Source organism: Gopherus flavomarginatus, chromosome 5 (genome assembly GCF_025201925.1).
Source record: "Gopherus flavomarginatus isolate rGopFla2 chromosome 5, rGopFla2.mat.asm, whole genome shotgun sequence".
Taxonomy (NCBI): Eukaryota; Metazoa; Chordata; order Testudines; family Testudinidae; genus Gopherus; species Gopherus flavomarginatus.
Genome location: NC_066621.1, coordinates 807287 through 827537, shown reverse-complemented (window position 1 = coordinate 827537; position 20251 = coordinate 807287). Strand labels below are relative to the sequence as shown.

General features: G+C 64.7%; 1 protein-coding gene across 3 annotated transcripts in view; it reads right to left on the bottom strand.

Annotated features, from left to right (window-relative positions):
* Positions 1–284: 284 nt before the first annotated feature.
* Positions 285–20251, bottom strand: part of TLCD3B (TLC domain containing 3B) — a 41121-nt gene continuing 21154 nt past the window's right edge. For all 3 annotated transcript variants that reach the window (XM_050952403.1, XM_050952404.1, XM_050952402.1), the window contains 4 exons: positions 15048–15131; positions 1931–2150; positions 1384–1479; positions 285–757 (listed from right to left, as the gene is read on the bottom strand). In XM_050952403.1, the coding sequence (XP_050808360.1) occupies positions 440–757; positions 1384–1479; positions 1931–2150; positions 15048–15131 (718 nt within the window). In that variant the 3' untranslated portion in view covers positions 285–439. The remainder of the gene's footprint in view (positions 758–1383; positions 1480–1930; positions 2151–15047; positions 15132–20251) is intronic.

Genomic DNA, 20251 nt, shown 5'->3' with positions numbered 1-20251 from the left:
CTCCAGGGGCAGTGCCTATGGCACGGGGGGAGGTCTCAGTCCAGTGCCTGCCCCGGGGCAGTGCCTATGGCACGGGGGGAGGTCTCAGTCCAGTGCCTGCTCCAGGGGCAGTGCCCATGGCACGGGGGATCTCAGTCCAGTGCCCGCTGTGCAGGGCGGGGTCTCAGTCCAGTGCCTGCCCCGGGGCAGTGCCTATGGCACGGGGGGAGGTCTCAGTCCAGTGCCTGCTCCAGGGGCAGTGCCCATGGCACGGGGGATCTCAGTCCAGTGCCCGCTGTGCAGGGCGGGGTCTCAGTCCAGTGCCTGCCCCGGGGCAGTGCCCATGGCACGGGGGGAGGTCTCAGTCCAGTGCCTGCTCCAGGGGCAGTGCCCATGGCACGGGGGGGGTCTCAGTCCAGCGCCCGCCCCTCCGGGCCGTGCCCGTCGGCAGGGCAGGGGCTCAGTCCAGCGCCCGCCCCCCGGGGCCGTGCCCATTGCGCAGGGCGGCAGAGGTGGCGTCCTTGGGCCGGGCCCGGCGGAAGAGGCGGGCGGCCCCGCGGCAGATGAGGCCGAACCAGTAGAGCTGGGGGGCCAGGAGCAGGGCGGCTCCCAGGTTGCAGGTGGGCGGCAGGGCGAGGGGCACGCGGTGCAGGGGCAGCCCGGCGTGGCGCCCGTAGGCCCAGTACATGTAGGGGAAGAGCAGGATGCGGCAGCAGAAGAAGGTCACCAGCATGAGGAGCCCGTTCACCTTGTGCAGCAGGGTGTGCTGCCGCTTGTACTGCGGGAGACAGAGCGGTGAGGGACCCAGGCATCCGGGCACCCCGCCCCTCCCCCGGCCGGCAACGGAACCCAGACGTCCGGGTTCCCCTGCCCCCAGCTGGGAACGGAACCCAGGCGTCCGGGCAACCCTGCCTGGGAACGGAACTCAGGCGTCCGGGCACCCCGCCCCTCCCCCGGCCGGCAACAGAACCCAGACGTCTGGGTTCCCCTGCCCCCAGCTGGGAACGGAACCCAGATGTCCGGGCAGCCCTGCCTGGGAACGGAACCCAGGCGTCCGGGCACCCCGCCCCTCCCCCGGCCGGCAACGGAACCCAGACGTCTGGGTTCCCCTGCCCCCAGCTGGGAACGGAACCCAGGCGTCCGGGCAGCCCTGCCTGGGAACGGAACCCAGGCGTCCGGGCACCCCCGGCCAGGAATGGAACCCAGGCGTCCGGGCACCCCGCCCCTCCCCAGACCGGCAACGGAACCCAGACGTCCGGGTTCCCCTGCCCCCAGCTGGGAACGGAACCCAGGCGTCCGGGCAACCCTGCCTGGGAACGGAACCCAGACGTCCGGGTTCCCCTACCTCCAGCCGGGAACGGAACCCAGGCGTCCAGCCTCCCCGCCCCCCTGGCGGGTACTCACCAGGATGAGCACCTTGCCCAGGCAGACGAAGGGGGTGCTCAGCTCGGCCATCAGCATGCAGCCCAGGAAGAAATCGCCCTTCCCCTGGCGCCACAGCTGGGGAGAAAGGGGGGGTGACAGGCAGCCCGTGGGCACTAACTCCCCCAACCCCACACTTCCATCCTGCAGCCCGGTCCACCCCTTCCCTCTGCACACACCCCCATGGGGATCGGGGGGCCCCACTCACCGCGGGGACGGGGAAGCACACCAGCACCATGCAGAGGTGGTGCAGCTCCCTGCGGGGATCGGGGGGCCCGGCGGGGATCGGGGGGCCCCACTCACCGCGGAGACGGGGAAGCACACCAGCACCATGCAGAGGTGGTGCAGCTCCCTGCGGGGATCGGGGGGCCCTGCGGGGATCGGGGGCCCTGCGGGGATCGGGGGGCCCCACTCACCACGGAGACGGGGAAGCACACCAGCACCATGCAGAGGTGGTGCAGCTCCCTGCGGGGATCGGGGGGCCCTGCGGGGATCGGGGGCCCGGCGGGGATCGGGGGGCCCCACTCACCACGGAGACGGGGAAGCACACCAGCACCATGCAGAGGTGGTGCAGCACCATGAGGAGCTCCTTGTGCAGGAAGGCGCCGGTGACGGTGCGCAGCGAGCGGGGCCCTGCGCCCTCGTGCCCCTTCACCCGGTACTTGTGCCAGTGGCACAGGAACATGGCGTAGATGTCGTAGATGAAGTAGGGCACCGCGAACTGCGTGTAGGCGCTTGTCAGCCAATGCCTGGGGGCAGACGGGGGTTAGAGCTGCCACCCAGGGCAGGGGGCGCTGCTGGGGCGCCAGGGGAGAGGGGTGGCACGTAGGGCAAGGGGAGATATGGGAGGCTGCTGGGGGTACCAGGAGAGAGGGGTGGCACACAGAGCAGGGGGAGATATGGGGTTGTCAGGGCAGAGGGGTGGCACACAGGGCAGGGGGAGATATGGGGGGCTGTCAGGCGTCCAGGGGAGAGGGGTGGCACACAGGACAATGGGAGATATGGGAGGGTGCTGGGGGTGCCAGGGGACAGGGGTGGCACACAGGGCAAGGGGAGATATGGGGCCCTGCTGGGGGCGCCAGGAGAGAGGGGTGGCACACAGGGCAGGGGGGGATATGGGGGCGCCAGGGGAGAGGGGTGTCACGCAGGGCAGGGGGAGATATGGGGCCCTGCTGGGGGCGCCAGGGGAGAGGGGTGGCACACAGGGCAGGGGGAGATATGGGGGCGCCAGGGGAGAGGGGTGGCACACAGGGCAGGGGGAGATATGGGGACGCCAGGGGAGAGGGGTGTCACGCAGGGCAGGGGGAGATATGGGGCCCTGCTGAGGGCGCCAGGAGAGAGGGGTGGCACACAGGGCAGGGGGGGATATGGGGGCGCCAGGGGAGAGGGGTGTCACGCAGGGCAGGGGGAGATATGGGGCCCTGCTGGGGGCGCCAGGGGAGAGGGGTGGCACACAGGGCAGGGGGAGATACGGGCCCCTGATGGGGGCACCAGGGGAGAGGGGTGGCACACAGGGCAGGGGGAGATACGGGCCCCTGCTGGGGGCACCAGGGGAGAGGGGTGGCACACAGGGCAGGGGGAGATATGGGGGGCTGCTGGGGGTGCCAGGGGAGAGGGGTGGCATGCAGGGCAGGGGGATATATGAGGCCCTGCGTGGGGTGCCAGGGAAGAAGCTGGGTTTGGGGCGGGGCTGCGCTGGGGGCTCAGGCTGGCAAGCGTGGGGCAGTGGGGGAGGGGTGCGTGGTGGCAGCGTGGCCTGGTGGGGGTAGACTGGGAGAATCGATGGAGTATTGACGGACAACAGCTGCTGCAAGGTCAGAGGGGACGCAGCCTCCCCCCCGGCGCCTCCCCCCCGGACCCCGAGCCCGGTGCCTCTCCCCCTGGAGCCCGGCGCCCCCCCCGGACCCCGATGCCTCTCCCCCTGGAGCCTGGCGCCCCCCCCCCCGGACCCCGAGCCCGGTGCCTCTCCCCTTGGAGCCCAGCACCTCCCCCCCCGGACCCCAAGCCCGGTGCCTCTCCCCCTGGAGCCTGGCGCCGCCCCCGGACCCCGAGCCCGGTGCCTCTCCCCCTGGAGCCCGGCACCTCCTCCCCTGGACCCCGAGCCCAGTGCCTCTCCCCCTGGAGCCCGGCGCCTCCCCCCCAGGACCCCGAGCCCGGTGCCTCTCCCCCTGGAGCCCAGCGCCTCCCCCCCGGACCCCGAGCCCAGTGTCTCTCCCCCTGGAGCCCAGCACCTCCCCCCCCGGACCCCGAGCCCAGTGCCTCTCCCCCTTGAGCCCGGCACCTCCTCCCCTGGACCCCGAGCCCGGTGCCTCTCCCCCTGGAGCGCGAGCCTGGCGCCTCCCCCCACAACCATGACCCACAGTGAGGACACCCCCCAGCTCTGCCGGTGCCCCTCATTCCCGACCCGCAGCCCCTGAACCCTTTGTCCCACGGCCGCATCCTGGGCTGCAGCTCTGGCACGGGGCCTAATCAGCTCCCACTGGGCAGAGGCCTCTCCTCTCTCAGCACAATTTGGCAGCAGGACTGCGGGGGGGGGAGGGGGGCAGGTGGAGGGGCCGGGTGTGCAAGGACGGACAAAGCCCAGGGCTGGGGGGGCAGGGGCTGCGGGTCCGGAGTGAAGGGCACCAGCAGGGCTGGGGGGCCCAGGGCTGGGTGGGCAGGGGCTGCGGGTCGGGAGTGAGGGGCACCGGCAGAGCTGGGGGGGGCAGGGCTGGGCTAGAGGGGCTGCGGGTTGGGAGTGAGGGGCACTGGCAGGGCTGGGGGGGGCAGGGCTTGGCTAGAGGGGCTGCGGGTTGGGAGTGAGGGGCACCGGCAGAGCTGGGAGGCGGGTGAGGCAGGGCTGGGCTGGCAGGGGCTGCGGGTCAGGAGTGAGGGGCACCGGCAGAGCTGTGGGAGGCAGGGCTGGGCTAGCAGGGGCTGCGGGTCGGGAGTGAGGGGCACCGGCAGAGCTGGGGGAGGGGGCCAGGGCTGGGCTGGCAGGGGCTGCGGGTCAGGAGTGAGGGGCACCGGCAGAGCTGTGGGAGGCAGGGCTGGGCTAGCAGGGGCTGCGGGTCGGGAGTGAGGGGCACTGGCAGAGCCGGGGGCAGTGGCCCAGGGCTGGACCAACAGGGACCCATCTAGTCCCCGGCCCAATGGGGCAGAGGGGGAAGGGTGTGGGTAAGATTTCCCATGATTCTTTCTTCTCACCTCTTCCCCTCCCTGGGCCAGGAGAACCCAGGAGTCCTGGCTCCCAGCCCCCATCCCCTCCCCGGGCCAGGAGAACCCAGGAGTCCTGGCTCCCAGCCCCCATCCCCTCCCCGGGCCAGGAGAACCCAGGAGTCCTGGCTCCCAGCCCCTGCCCCCTCCCCGGGCCAGGAGAAAAGACGGTTACTCACCTTTGTAACTGTTGTTCTTCGAGATGTGTTGCTCATATCCATTCCAGTTAGGTGTGCGCGCTGCGCGTGCACGTTCGTCGGAAGATTTTTACCCTAGCAACTCCGGTGGGTCAGCAGGTCGCCCCCTGGGGTGGTGCCACTATGGCGCCTGATATATACCCCTGCCGGCCCATCCGCTCCTCAGTTCCTTCTTGCCGGCTACTCCGACAGTGGGGAAGGAGGGCGGGTGTGGAATGGATATGAGCAACACATCTCGAAGAACAAGAGTTACAAAGGTGAGTAACCATCTTTTCTTCTTCGAGTGCTTGCTCATATCCATTCCAGTTAGGTGATTCCCAAGCCTTACCTAGGCGGTGGGGTCGGAGAGAGATGTCGCAGAGTGCAACACGGTGGAGCCGAAGGCTGCGTCATCCCTAGATTGCTGGACCAGGGCATAATGGGAAGCGAAGGTGTTGACAGAAGACCAGGTTGCTGCCCGGCATATTTCCTGAACGGGCATGTGAGCCAGAAAAGCAGCCGATGAGGCTTGAGCCCTGGTGGAGTGCGCAGTCACGTGGCCTGGGGGGGCGTGCGCCAATTCATAACAGGCGCGGATGCAGGACGTTACCCATGAGGAAATCCTCTGGGAGGAGACGGGTAACCCTTTGACACGTTCCGCCACCGCAACAAAGTGTTGGGGGGTTTTGCGGAATGGCTTAGTTCGCTCTGTGTAAAAGGCGAGCGCTCTACGGACGTCCAGCGAGTGTAGCTGCTGCTCCCTGCGAGACGAATGGGGTTTTGGGAAGAAGACAGGTAGGAAGTTCTCCTGGTTAACATGGAAACCCGATACCATCTTGGGGAGGAAGGCTGGGTGTGGTCTCAGCTGCACCTTGTCTCTATGGAACACGGTATACGGGGGATCTGCCGTGAGGGCTCGAAGCTCCGAGACCCTTCTCGCTGACGTGATGACCACCAGGAAAGCAGTTTTCCATGAGAGGTAGAGAAGGGAGCAAGTCGCTAATGGTTCAAATGGAGGGGACATGAGCCGGGTCAGAACCAGGTTAAGGTCCCAGGTAGGGGCAGGGTGGCGAACCTGGGGGTAGAGACGCTCCAAGCCCTTAAGGAATCTAGTCACCATAGGGTGAGAGAACATCGAGCGGCCATCCCCCCCTGGGTGAAAGGTGGAGATGGCTGCCAGGGGAACCCGGAGAGATGAAATCGCCAGGCCCTGTTGCTTGAGGGACCAGATGTAGTCCAAGATCTGAGCAATGGCGACCTCGGTGGGAACGAAACTCCGCTCCGCACACCAGCAGGTGAAGCGTTTCCATTTGGCCGAATACGTCACTCTGGTGGAAGGCTTCCTGCTGCCCAGGAGCACCTGCCGCACTGGGGTAGAGCAACGGAGCTCAGACCGGGTCAGCCACTCAGGAGCCACGCTGTGAGGTGGAGCGATTGAAGGTCCGGGTGACGGAGCTTGCCGTGGTTCTGAGTGATCAGGTCCACATGAAGGGGCAGCGGGACAGGGTCGGCTATGGAAAGGTCCAGCAGCATGGAGTACCAGTGCTGCCAAGGCCATGCTGGAGCTATCATGATCAAGCGGGCCCTGTCCCTGCGCACCTTCAATAGGACCTTGTGGATGAGCGGAAACGGTGGAAAGGCATATAGCAGGTGCATCGTCCACGGAACAAGGAAGGCGTCCGCCACCAAACCCGGTGAGAGGCCTTGGAAGGAGCAGAACATCTGGCATTTCCTGTTCTCGCGGGATGCGAAGAGGTCCATTTGGGGAAACCCCCACCTCCGGAAGAGCGAAAGAGCAACATCCGGGCGAAGGGACCATTCGTGGGACAGGAAGGACCTGCTGAGACGATCCACCAGCGTGTTCCGCACCCCCGGGAGAAAGGACGCGATGAGGTGAATGGAATGGGCTATACAGAAGTCCCAAAGTCGTAAGGTCTCTTGACACATGGGGGAGGATCTCGTGCCGCCCTGCTTGTTTATATAATACATGGTCGTCGTGTTGTCGGTGAGCACGGAGACACAACGGCCCTGCAGATGGTGACGGAACGCTTGACAAGCAAGGCGGACCGCTCTCAACTCCCGGACATTGATGTGGAGGGCTAGTTTGCGAGGTGACCACAGGCCTTGTGTTTGCAGGAGCCCGAGGTGAGCCCCCCAACCCAGGGAGGAGGCGTCTGCTGTCAGGGACACTGAGGGTTGGGGTGGATGGAACGGGAGCCTTGCACACACCACGGCAGGGTCCAGCCACCACTGAAGGGAGTCCAAGACGCCTCGTGGAATTGTGACAATCATGTCAATTGGATCTCTGGCCAGACGGTATTGGGCGTTGAGCCAGGACTGGAGGGGTCTTAGGCGGAGCCTTGCATAGTTCGTTACGAACGTGCAGGCCGCCATGTGGCCCAGGAGGGTAAGGCAGGTGCGCTCCAAGGTTAGGGGCGCTGCTTGCAGTCTCCTTATCATGGCTGCCAAAGTTTGGAACCGCGAGGGAGGCAGAGAGGCTGTGGCAAGGGTGGAGTCCAGGGTGGCGCCGATAAACTCTATCCGCTGTGTGGGGATTAGCGTTGATTTCTCCACATTGATCAGTAGGTCTAGGCTTACGAACAGGTTCGTGACCATGCAGATGTGCCTGAGGACTTGCGCCTCGGAAGTCCCCCGGATAAGCCAGTCCTCCAGTAGGGGAATACGTGAATACGACTGCCGTGAAGGTGGGCGACGACTACAGCCATGCACTTGGTGAACACTCTTGGGGCTGTAGATAGGCCGAACGGGAGGACCGCGAATTGGAAATGTTGCCGGTTGACCACAAACCGGAGGAACCTCCTGTGGGGTGGGAAGATGGCTATATGGAAGTAGGCATCTTGCATGTCGAGGGCGGCGTACCAGTCTCCAGGATCCAGGGATGGGATAATGGTCCCCAGGGATAACATACGGAACTTCAACTTTAGTAGGTATCTGTTGAGTTCCCTCAGATCGAGAATAGGTCTGAGACCTCCCTTGGCCTTGGAGATTAGAGAAAGTATCGGGAATAAAACCCCTTGCCTCGCTCGAACTCGGGAACCTCCTCTATGGCTCCTTTGCGAGGAGCGCTCGTACCTCCTGTAGAAGGAGTTGCTCATGAGAGGGGTCCCTGAAGAGGGACAAGGGAGGGGGGTGGGAGGGAGGAGTTAAAGCAAATTGCAGGCGGTATCCAGATTCCACCATGCGTAAGACCCAGCGGTCCGATGTTAGCTGGGACCACGCAGGGAGGAAAAGAGAAAGACGGTTGGAAAAAGGAGGGGATGGATCCATTAACGAAACTGGTACAACACCCTCGGGCGCACCTTCAAAAGGAAGGTTTGGGCCTGGAAGAAGGCTTGGAGGGGTTCTGGTTCTGGCCCCCTTGGTTGCCGGATTGTCTGCAGCGACCATTCCTGCCTCGCCACCTGGCGAAGTCCTGCCTCTGCCGGGGTTGGGGGAAGGGCCGGCGTTGCTGCTGTGGCTGGAAGGGTCTGCGCTGGGTTACGGGTGTATGCATCCCCAAGGACCGCATAATGACCCTATTGTCTTTTAGGCGTTGTAGCCTAGGGTCAGTCTTGTCAGAGAACAGGCCTTAGCCCTCGAATGGGAGGTCTTGGATGGTATATTGGAGTTCCGGGGGAAGGCCGGAGACCTGCAACCAGGAGATACGGCGCATAGAAACGCCAGATGCCAGAGTACGCGCGGCTGAGTCCGCAGCATCTAGGGCAGCCTGCAGGAAAGTTCTCGCGACCTTCTTGCCCTCATCCAGGATCGCCGAGAACTCCTGACGTGCGTCCTGAGGGAGCAGCTCTTTAAATTTGTCCGCTGCGGCCCAGGTGTTATAATTGTAGCGGCTAAGGAGGGCCTGCTGATTAGAGACGCGGAGCTGGAGGGCCCCCGCAGAGCAGACCTTGCGGCCGAGTAAGTCCATGCGTCTCGCCTCCTTGGACTTTGGGGCTGGGGCCTGCTGACCATGTCACTCCCTCTCGTTCACAGACTGGACGACGAGGGAACAAGGGGAAGGGTGGACATACAGGTATTCAAACCCCTTTGAGGGGACCATATATTTACGTTCCACCCCTCGCGCAGCGGGGGGAACAGAAGCCGGAGACTGCCAGATGGTAGTGGCGTTGGCTTGGATGGTTTTAATAAACGGAAGGGCCACCCGAGTGGGGGCATCCGCTGACAATATGTCCACCACTGGATCTTGTATCTCCGAGACCTTCTCGGCCTGCAGGTTCATGTTCTGTGCAACACGCCTGAGGAGGTCCTGGTGCGCCCTAAGGTCAAGTGGAGGCAGGCTGGTAGATGATGTCCCAGCCACAGCCTCGTCCGGAGACAATGACGAGGAGAGACCCGGGAGGAGTGGGTCTGCGGAGGGTTCTGCCTGAAGGACTGCATCCAACTCCGCAGGGGGTTCAGGGTCTTGAGGCTGGGACAAGCTTTCCTCCGCGGTAGAAGGAGGAGGACGGGAAATCGTGGCCTCAGGGACCCTGTGCTCCGAGACATTGGAGCGCGGGGGACCCGGCTGAAGGCCTTGGGCTTGATGGTACGCCCAAGGTGTCCAGAACCCCCCACTGCTGCGGTCTATGCTCTTGGGGTTGGGGTTCGTGGAACAACGTGGCCGGAACATCCGTGTCCGGTGCATATAGGCTATCCGCCTGGGAGGACACAGACGGCTGGCGAGACAGCCGGGGGGGGCCGATCGAGGTTGGTACGGGCCCCTTGCCCCCGTTGGTGGAGACCTTCTCGGTGCCGGAGACCGGTACCGGGAGTCATAACAGTGCCGAGACCGCGATCGGGACCTGCCACCAGCTCGGTGCCGGGAGGTCGATCAGGAACGCCGACGGCACGAGCGGCTGCGGGAGTCTCGGTGCCGGTAGTGGTGACTAGAACCGGAACGGTGCCGAGAGTACCGGGAGGTGGATCTGCGCCGCGAGTACGACCGGTACCGCCGTGGTGAGCGGTGCCGGGACTGCGAGCGGCGCCTCGACTGAGATCTTCCATGGGACCTGGAGTGGTGCCGGGATCTAGATGGAGATCGGTGCCGGCTCGTCGACTCCCGGGATGGAGGTCTCATGGCTGCCGGTTTGCCTCTAGATTGAAGAACTCGCACCGGCGGTGCCGGGGGTTGAGGCAGAGCAGACTCGGTCATCGCGATCAGGTCCCTGGCCGATGAGAATGTCTCTGGTGTAGATGGGACCGTCAGCTCTATCACCGGTCTCACCGGGGAGCTCACCAAGACCGGACTTGACGGACCTCTCGGGCCCGGAGTCGACGATATTACTGGCATCGGGGCCGCAGCAGGAGTCGGTGCTGGGCGGTCTGCACGAGTCTGCGTCGCAGGAGTGGAAGCCACTGATGTTCTTCTGTCGGGACCCGGTGCCGGGGAAGGCCGGTGCCGAGGCGTCTTCGCGGTGCCAGCGCGGTCCAGTGCAGGCGCGGTGTCGGCACTCGGTGCTGAAGAAGGAAGGTTGAGAGCTGCCTCCATGAGGAGAGTCTTCAACCGATGGTCTCTCTCCTTCTTGGTCCGCGGCTTGAAAGCCTTACAAATGCGGCACTTCTCGGATATGTGCGATTCCCCAAGGCACTTTAGGCAGGCGTTGTGGGGATCGCTCATGGGCACCGGCTTTTTGCAGGCCGAGCACGGCTTGAATCCCGGCGACCCGGGCATGAGCCCGGGCACCGGGTGCGGGGAAGGGCTTGTCATAAACAGATAGCTAAGGGTTAATGTCTCTTTCACCTGAAGCACCTGACCAGAGGACCAATCAGGAAACTGGATTTTTTCAACTTTGGGTGGAGGGAATTGAGTGTCTGTGTCTTTGTCTTTTTTCTTTTGTCTGCCTGCCTGCTTTCTCTGAGCTTTGGAGAAGTAGTTCTATTTTCTAGTCTTCTGTTTCCAAGTGTAAGGACAAAGAGATCAGATAGTAAGTTATATGGTTTCTTTTCTTTGGTATTTGCATGAATATAAGTGCTGGAGTGCTTTGATTTGTATTCTTTTTGAATAAGGCTGTTTATTCAATATTCTTTTAAGCAATTGACCCTGTGTTGTATCATCTAATACAGAGAGAACATTTGTACTTATTTTTCTTTCTTTTTATATAAAGCTTTCTTTTAAGACCTGTTGGAGTTTTTCTTTACTTCAGGGAAATTGAGTCTGTACTCACCAGGGAATTGGTGGGAGGAAGAAATCAAGGGGAGATTTGTGTGTTGGATTGCTAGCCTGACTTTGCATTCCCTCTGGGGGAATAGGAAAGTACTTTTTGTTTCCAGGACTGGAAGCAGAGAGGGGGAGTCACTCTGTGTAGTTTCACAGAGCTTGTGTCTGTGTATCTCTCCAGGAGCATCTGGAGGGGGGAAGGGAAAAAGGATTATTTCCCTTTGTTGTGAGACTCAAGGGACTTGGGTCTTGGGGTCCCCAGGGAAGGTTTTTCAGAGGGACCAGAGTGCCCCAAAACACTCTAATTTTTTGGGTGGTGGCAGCAGGTACCAGGTCCAAGCTGGTAACTAAGCTTGGAGGTTTTCATGCTAACCCCCATATTTTGGACGCTAAGGTCCAAATCTGGGACTAAGGTTATTACATGGTGTGCAGCTGGTGGGACTAGAATCCAGAAGCCAGTAGGAATATTATATTTTTCTTTTCTCTGCTAAGGGCTTTTTAGCAGAGAGAAACAGTTTGGTTTTAAAAGGGAACCAGAGAGAAATTTTTTTTTCTGCTCTCTCTGGCAGTTTGTGGCTTGCATGTTAAGCAGAAGTCGTTAAGGACTATTAACAGTCTTTTGTCACACAATAGCACTCCCATTGAGAGTCGTACCAGCACTTATAGGCATGCAAATAAAGTGGTTTTTCTGGTTTCCCTTCATTGAACATTAGCTAGAGAGAGAAAAGGAAAATTAGCTAAAGGCACTGTTGCTAGGCAGACTTCAGGAGGCAACAGAGAACCTGCAGTTCAGAAGATAAACACCGGAGGGCACCCCAACACAAGAAAACAGGAACCATGACTTCTAAGGCAAAAATTGACGCCGAAGAACAAATCAAAGAAGCTGAACACAGGCGACAGATGGAGATGAAAGAAAAGGAAGAAAGCATGAAACTGGCAGCCTTCCAAAGAGAACAGGCAGCCCAAGAGGCAGCACACAAAAGAAAACTAGAAGAAAAAGAGATAGCCTACCGAAGGAAACAAGCAGAAGAAGAGTTGGCCCACCACCGAGAAATGGAAAAACACCAAAAAGAAATGGAAAAACACCAAAAAGAAATGGAAAAACAACAAAAAGAGAATTAAGAAAAAAAAAAAAATCCAGTTTCCTGATTGGTCCTCTGGTCAGGTGCTTCAGGTGAAAGAGACATTAACCCTTAGCTATCTGTTTATGACAGGGCTAGAGCCCGAACCCGCTAAACTATATATACAAAAACTAATTGACAACTAAGAACTAAGTACTCTATACACTAACAATAACTACATACAACAAATGAACGAGGAGAAGCTAGGTACGTGGAGGACAGCTATGCCATGCTCCACAGTTCCAACGACCGACACGGCGGTAAGAAGGAACTGAGGAGCGGATGGGCAGGCAGGGGTATATATCAGGCGCTATAGCGGCGCCACTCCAGGGGGCAACCTGCCGACCCACCGGAGTTGCTAGGGTAAAAATCTTCTGACGAACGTGCACGTGCGGCGCGCACACCTAACTGGAATGGATATGAGCAATCACTCGAAGAAGAACCCTGGAGTCCTGGCTCCCAGCCCCCATCCCCTCCCCGGGCCAGGAGAACCCAGGAGTCCTGGCTCCCAGCCCCTGCGCCCTCCCCAGGCCAGGAGAACCCAGGAGTCCTGGCTCCCAGCCCCCATCCCCTCCTCAGGCCAGGAGAACCCAGGAGTCCTGGCTCCCAGCCCCCATGCCCTCCCCGGGCCAGGAGAACCCAGGAGTCCTGGCTCCCAGCCCCTGCCCCCTCCCCAGGCCAGGAGAACCCAGGAGTCCTGGCTCCCAGCCCCCATCCCCTCCCCAGGCCAGGAGAACCCAGGAGTCCTGGCTCCCAGCCCCCATCCCCTCCTCAGGCCAGGAGAACCCAGGAGTCCTGGCTCCCAGCCCCCATCCCCTCCCCGGGCCAGGAGAACCCAGGAGTCCTCGCTCCCAGCCCCCGGCCCCTCCCCAGCTGTCCCAGCTGCCAGGTCAGGCCAAGGGGATTAGCTCGCTGGCCCCATCTGTGCTGCCAGGAGCGGCTGGGGCTAATTCCGGCTCAGCGGTGGGGGGGATGGCGCAGGTGGCAGTGGGCTGGAGCCTCCTGTGCATTCTGCTGCCCAGCGCCAGGAGGGGGCGGTGCCCGGCCTGCCCGCTCTGCTCCCCAGAGAGGAGTTGGGAACAGAACCCAGGAGTCCTGGCTCCAGCCCTCCCCCGCCTGGCTGGAGCCCGTAGAAAGGGCCCTGTCCACTGTCCTGCCCAAACCAGCCACCGGCCCTTCAGCACCAGAGACAGGGGAGACCCCAGCCTAGCTCCCCACAGTGCCCCCCCTGGGCGAGGCCGGGAGACCTCCCCACACAGCCTGCCTCCCCACAGCGCCGCCCCGGGCGAGCCCGGGAGACCTCCCCTTCAGGGCCTGGCTCCCACTCCCCCCACGGCCTGGCTCCCCACAGAGCCCCCTCCGGGCGAGGCCAGGAGACCTCTCCCCAAGGCCTGGCTCCTCACAGCGACCCCCCGGGGCGAGGCCGGGATACCTCCCCCCAAGGCCTGGCTTCCCCTCCCCCCACGGCCTGGCTCCCCACAGCGCCGCCCCCCACAGCCTGGCTCCCCCTCCCCTCACGGCCTGGCTCCCCACAGCGCCCCCCCCGGGCGAGGCTGGGATACCTCCCCCCAAGGCCTGGCTTCCCCTCACCCCACGGCCTGGCTCCCCACAGCACCCCCCGGCCGGGCGAGGCCGGGAGACCTCTCCCCACAGCCTGGCTCCCCCTCCCCTCACGGCCTGGCTCCCCACAGCGCCCCCCGGCCTGGCAAGGCTGGGCTGGAGCAGCCAGGAGCTCCCCCCACAACCAGTGCCCCAACCCCTCCCCACAGCACCCCTGGTGGCTGGAGGTCAAGGCTGCAGCAGGTCCCTCCCCAGCCGTCCCAGGTTCAAGCATGGCCCTGTCACTCCCAGCCCATCTCCTCAGCCCTCTGCGGGCAGGGGGGCGGCATTGGAGGGGGCAGGACCTGGCCTGGGAAGGGCAGTGCCCGCGCTCTGCCCTGCTGCCAGGCTGCCCAGGGGAAGCAGGCCGGGGCGGGGCGGGGAGTGAGCCAGTCCAATGGGGGGAGTAGGCTAGGCCGGGGGGAGAGCGGGCCGGATCTGGGGGAAGGCGTGGTTCAGGCTTGGGGGAGGATGGGAAGACTGGGCCAGGCTGGGGGGTGGCAGGGGCCTGGCTGGGCGGGGAGTGGTCCAGGCCGGGGGAGGGGGAACAGGGGCCCGGCCGGGGGAGGGGGAACAGGGGCCTGGCTTGGGGGCAGAAAGCAGGGGCCCGGCCGGGGGAGGGGGAACAGGGGCCCGGCCGGGGGAGGGAGAAGAGGGGCCCGGCCGGGGGAGGGGGAACAGGGGCCCGCCGGGGGAGGGGGAACAGGGGCCCGGCCGGGGGAGGGGGAACAGGGGCCCGCCGGGGGAGGGGGAACAGGGGCCCGGCCGGGGGAGGGGGAACAGGGGCCCGGCCGGGGAAGGGAGAACAGGGGCCCGGCCGGGGGAGGGGGAACAGGGGGCCGGCCGGGGGAGGGGGAACAGGGGGCCCGCCGGGGAGGGGGACAGGGGCCCGGCCGGGGAAGGGAGAACAGGGGCCCGGCCGGGGGAGGGGGAACGGGCCCGGCCAGGGGAGGGGGAACAGGGGCCCGGCCGGGGAAGGGAGAACAGGGGCCCGGCCGGGGAAGGGAGAACAGGGGCCGCGGCCGGGGAGGGGGAACAGGGGCCCGGCCGGGGGGAAGGGGGAACAGGGGCCCGGCCGGGGGAGGGGGAACAGGGGCCCGGCCGGGGAGGGGAACGGGCCCCGGCCAGGGGAGGGGGAACGTGGCCCGGCCAGGGGAGGGGGAACAGGGGCCCGGCCGGGGAAGGGAGACAGGGGCCCGGCCGGGGAAGGGAGACAGGGGCCCGGGCCGGGGGAGGGGAACAGGGGCCCGGCCGGGGGAGGGGGAACAGGGGCCCGGCCGGGGGAGGGAGAAGAGGGGCCCGGCCGGGGGAGGGGGAACAGGGGCCCGGCCGGGGGAGGGGGAACAGGGGCCCGGCCGGGGGAGGGGGAACAGGGGCCCGGCTGGGGGCCACACTCACTGGTCGTCGAGAACGTGCTGGCAGGAGCTGAACACGATGTATCCGGCGGTGGAGGCCATGACGGCCTGGACAGAGGAGACCAGCCTGCAGGGGAGGGACGCAGGTTAAAGGGAGTGGCCGGGCTGCTCTGGAATGTGTGGGGTGCAGAAGGGCCAAGGCGCCGGGCTGGCAGGAACGTGTGGGGCGCAGAGGGGCCGAGGCGCCGGGCTGGCCGGAATGTGTGGGGCGCAGAGGGGCCGAGGCGCTGGGCTGGCCGGAATGTGTGGGGCGCAGAGGGGCCGAGGCGCTGGGCTGCTCCGGAATGTGTGGGGCGCAGAGGGGCCGAGGCACTGGGCTGCTCCGGAATGTGTGGGGCGCAGAAGGGCCGAGGTGCCGGGCTGCTCCGGAATGTGTGGGGCGCAGAGGGGCCGAGGTGCCGGGCTGCTCCGGAATGTGTGGGGCGCAGAGGGGCCGAGGCGCCGGGCTGCTCCGGAATGTGTGGGGCGCAGAGGGGCTGAGGCGCCGGGCTGCTCTGGAATGTGTGGGGCGCAGAGGGGCCGAGGCGCCGGGCTGGCCGGAATGTGTGGGGTGCAGAAGGGCCGAGGCGCCGGGCTGGCAGGAACGTGTGGGGCGCAGAGGGGCCGAGGTGCCGGGCTGCTCCGGAATGTGTGGGGCGCAGAAGGGCCGAGGCGCCGGGCTGCTCCGGAATGTGTGGGGGGCAGAGGGGCCGAGGCGCCGGGCTGCTCCGGAATGTGTGGGGGGCAGAGGGGCCGAGGCGCCGGGCTGCTCCGGAATGTGTGGGGCGCAGAGGAGCTAAGGGGCCGGGCTGCTCCGGAATGTGTGGGGCGCAGAAGGGCCGAGGTGCCGGGCTGCTCCGGAATGTGTGGCGGGGCAGAGGGGCCAAGGCGCCGGGCTGCTCCGGAATGTGTGGGGCGCAGAGGGGCCGAGGCGCCGGGCTGCTCCGGAATGTGTGGGGCGCAGAGGGGCCGAGCGTGAGCACGTGGCCCAGCTGGTGTCCCAAGTCACTACACTGAAATCCCCTCTGGTGTGCTGCTGGGAGAAGAGACGGGGGGATCCCAGCCTCCAGGGGGCCCTCTTACCCACGGGAATCCCAGCTTCCGGGGGCCCCTCCCTCAGGGGGATCCCAGTCCCTGGGGGCCCCTCCCCACACAGGGCTCCAGGCCCAAGGCATCGCTGGTCACCCCTCTGCGGCCTGTAGCCCCCCTTGTACTCAGCAGCCAACTCCCCAGCACCCGCCCCCCAACCCCTCCACTAGCTGCCCGCTGCCCTTCTCCGGCACGCCCCTCCCCCACTGGGATGTGCAGGGCCCCCCCAGGGCAGGCTGCACCCCAGCCTCGCCGGTCCCACCCCCCTCCCTGGCTCAGCAGCCAGCACGGACACCCCACTGTCCCCCGCCCCCTGCCTGGGCCTGGCAAACGGGCCCCGTCAGCCTCTGCCTCGCGAGCCAGTGCCTGCCTGCCTCCCTCCGCTGCCACTGCCTCCTTCCCTCCATCCCTCCTCTGCCTCCATCCCTCCATCCCTCTGCTGCCACTGCCTCCTTCCCTCCATCCCTCCTCTGCCTCCATCCCTCCATCCCTCTGCTGCCACTGTCTCCTTCCCTCCACTGACACTGCCTCCTTCCCTCCATCCCTCCATCACTCCGCTGCCACTGCCTCCTTCCCTCCATCCCTCCGCTGCCACTGCCTCCTTCCCTCCATCCGTCCGCTGCCTCCATCCCTCTGCTGCCACTGCCTCCTTCCCTCCATCCCTCCTCTGCCTCCATCCCTCCATCCCTCTGCTGCCACTGCCTCCTTCCCTCCACTGACACTGCCTCCTTCCCTCCATCCCTCCGCTGCCACTGCCTCCTTCCCTCCATCCCTCCGCTGCCACTGCCTCCTTCCCTCCATCCCTCCTCTGCCTCCATCCCTCCATCCCTCTGCTGCCACTGCCTCCTTCCCTCCATCCCTCCTCTGCCTCCATCCCTCCATCCCTCTGCTGCCACTGCCTCCTTCCCTCCACTGACACTGCCTCCTTCCCTCCATCCCTCCATCCCTCCGCTGCCACTGCCTCCTTCCCTCCATCCCTCCTCTGCCTCCATCCCTCCGCTGCCACTGCCTCCCTCCCTCCATTGCCTCCTTCCCTCCATCCCTCCGCTGCCACTGCCTCCTTCCCTCCATCCCTCCTCTGCCTCCTTCCCTCCATCCCTCCTCTGCTTCCTTCCCTCCGTCCCTCCGCTGCCAGTGCCTCCCTCCCTCCATCCCTCCACTGCCTCCTTCCCTCCATCCCTCCGCTGCCACTGCCTCCTTCCCTCCATCGCTCCGCCGCTTCCATCCCTCCATCCCTCCGCTGCCACTGCCTCCTTCAATCCATCCCTCCGTTCTTTCCATCCCTCCATCCCTCCGCTGCCACTGCCTGCTTCCCTCCATCCCTCCGCTGCCTCCCTCCCTCCATCCCTCCGCTGCCGCTGCCTCCTTCCTTCTATCCCTCTGCTGCTTCCTTCCCTCCATCACTCCACTGCTTCCATCCCTCCACTGCCACTGCCTCCTTCCCTCCATCTCTCTGCTGCCTTTCACTCATCCCTCCCATGCCAGTGCCTCTTTCCCTTTATCACTCTTCTATCCCTATCTCCTTCCTCCATACCTGACTCCTTCCCTGCATCCCTCCCCCGATCCCTGACTGCTTCCCTCCATCCTGTATCCCCCTCTCCAGGTCCCTAACTGCTTCCCTCCATCCTGTATCCCCCTCCCCCGGTCCCTGACTGCTTCCCTCCATCCTGTATCCCTCCCCTGGTCCCTGACCGCTTCCTTCCATCCTGTATCCCCCCCCCGGGTCCCTGACTGCTTCCCTCCATCCTGTATCCCCCTCCCCCGGTCCCTGACTGCTTCCCTCCATCCTGTATCCCTCCCCCTGGTCCCTGACTGCTTCCCTCCATCCTGTATCCCCTCCCCCGGTCCCTGACTGCTTCCCTCCATCCTGTATCCCCTCCCCCGGTCCCTGACTGCTTCCCTCCATCCTGTATCCCTCCCCCAGTCCCTGACTGCTTCCCTCCATCCTGTATCCCCCCCCGGTCCCTGACTGCTTCCCTCCATCCTGTATCCCCCCCCCCCCGGTCCCTGACTGCTTCCCTCCATCCTGTATCCCCCCCCCCCGGTCCCTCACTGCTTCCCTCCATCCTGTATCCCCTCCCCCGGTCCCTGACCGCTTCCCTCCATCCTGTATCCCTCCCCTGGTCCCTGACCGCTTCCCTCCATCCTGCATCCCTACTCCGGTCCCTGACTGCTTCCCTCCATCCTGCATCCCTCCCCCGGTCCCTGACTGCTTCCCTCCATCCTGCATCCCTCCCCCGGTCCCTGACTGCTTCCCTCCATCCTGCATCCCTCCCCCGGTCCCTGACTGCTTCCCTCCATCCTGCATCCCTCCCCTGGTCCCTGACTGCTTCCCTCCATCCTGTATCCCTCCCCCGGTCCCTGACTGCTTCCCTCCATCCTGTATCCCCCCCCCGGTCCCTGACCGCTTCCCTCCATCCTGTATCCCTCTCCTGGTCCCTGACCGCTTCCCTCCATCCTGTATCCCCTCCCCCGGTCCCTGACTGCTTCCCTCCATCCTGTATCCCTCCCCTGGTCCCTGAACGCTTCCCTCCATCCTGCATCCCTCCCCCGGTCCCTGACTGCTTCCCTCCATCCTGTATCCCCCCCCCCCGGTCCCTGACTGCTTCCCTCCATCCTGTATCCCCCCCCCCGGGTCCCTGACTGCTTCCCTCCATCCTGTATCCCTCCTCCGGTCCCTGACTGCTTCCCTCCATCCTGTATCCGCCCCCCCGGTCCCTGACTGCTTCCCTCCATCCTGTATCCCTCCTCTGGTCCCTGACTGCTTCCCTCCATCCTGTATCCCCCCCCCCGGTCCCTGACTGCTTCCCTCCATCCTGCATCCCTCCCCTGGTCCCTGACCGCTTCCCTCCATCCTGTATCCCCTCCCCCGGTCCCTGACTGCTTCCCTCCATCCTGTATCCCTCCCCTGGTCCCTGAACGCTTCCCTCCATCCTGCATCCCTCCCCCGGTCCCTGACTGCTTCCCTCCATCCTGTATCCCCCCCCCCCCCGGTCCCTGACTGCTTCCCTCCATCCTGTATCCCCCCCCCGGTCCCTGACTGCTTCCCTCCATCCTGTATCCCTCCTCCGGTCCCTGACTGCTTCCCTCCATCCTGTATCCGCCCCCCCGGTCCCTGACTGCTTCCCTCCATCCTGTATCCCTCCTCTGGTCCCTGACTGCTTCCCTCCATCCTGTATCCCCCCCCCCGGTCCCTGACTGCTTCCCTCCATCCTGTATCCGCCCCCCCCGGTCCCTGACTGCTTCCCTCCATCCTGTATCCCTCCCCCCGGTCCCTGACTGCTTCCCTCCATCCTGCATCCCTCCCCCGGTCCCTGACTGCTTCCCTCCATCCTGCATCCCTCCCCCGGTCCCTGACTGCTTCCCTCCATCCTGCATCCCTCCCCCGGTCCCTGACTGCTTCCCTCCATCCTGCATCCCTCCCCCGGTCCCTGACTGCTTCCCTCCATCCTGCATCCCTCCCCCGGTCCCTGACTGCTTCCCTCCATCCTGCATCCCTCCTCCGGGTCCCTGACTGCTTCCCTCCATCCTGCATCCCTCCCCCGGTCCCTGACTGCTTCCCTCCATCCTGCATCCCTCCCCCGGTCCCTGACTGCTTCCCTCCATCCTGCATCCCTCCCCCGGTCCCTGACTGCTTCCCTCCATCCTGTATCCCTCCCCCCGGTCCCTGACTGCTTCCCTCCATCCTGCATCCCTCCTCCGGTCCCTGACTGCTTCCCTCCATCCTGCATCCCTCCCCGGTCCTGACTGCTTCCCTCCATCCTGCATCCCTCCCCCGGTCCCTGACTGCTTCCCTCCATCCTGCATCCCTCCTCCGGTCCCTGACTGCTTCCCTCCATCCTGCATCCCTCCCCTGGTCCCTGACTGCTTCCCTCCATCCTGCATCCCTCCCCTGGTCCCTGACTCCTTCACTGCATCCTGCATCCCTCCCCCGGTCCCTGACTGCTTCCCTCCATCCTGCATCCCTCCCCCGGTCCCTGACTGCTTCCCTCCATCCTGCATCCCTCCTCCGGTCTCTGACTGCTTCCCTCCATCCTGTATCCCTCCCCCGGTCCCTGACTGCTTCCCTCCATCCTGTATCCCCCCCCCGGTCCCTGACTGCTTCCCTCCATCCTGCAT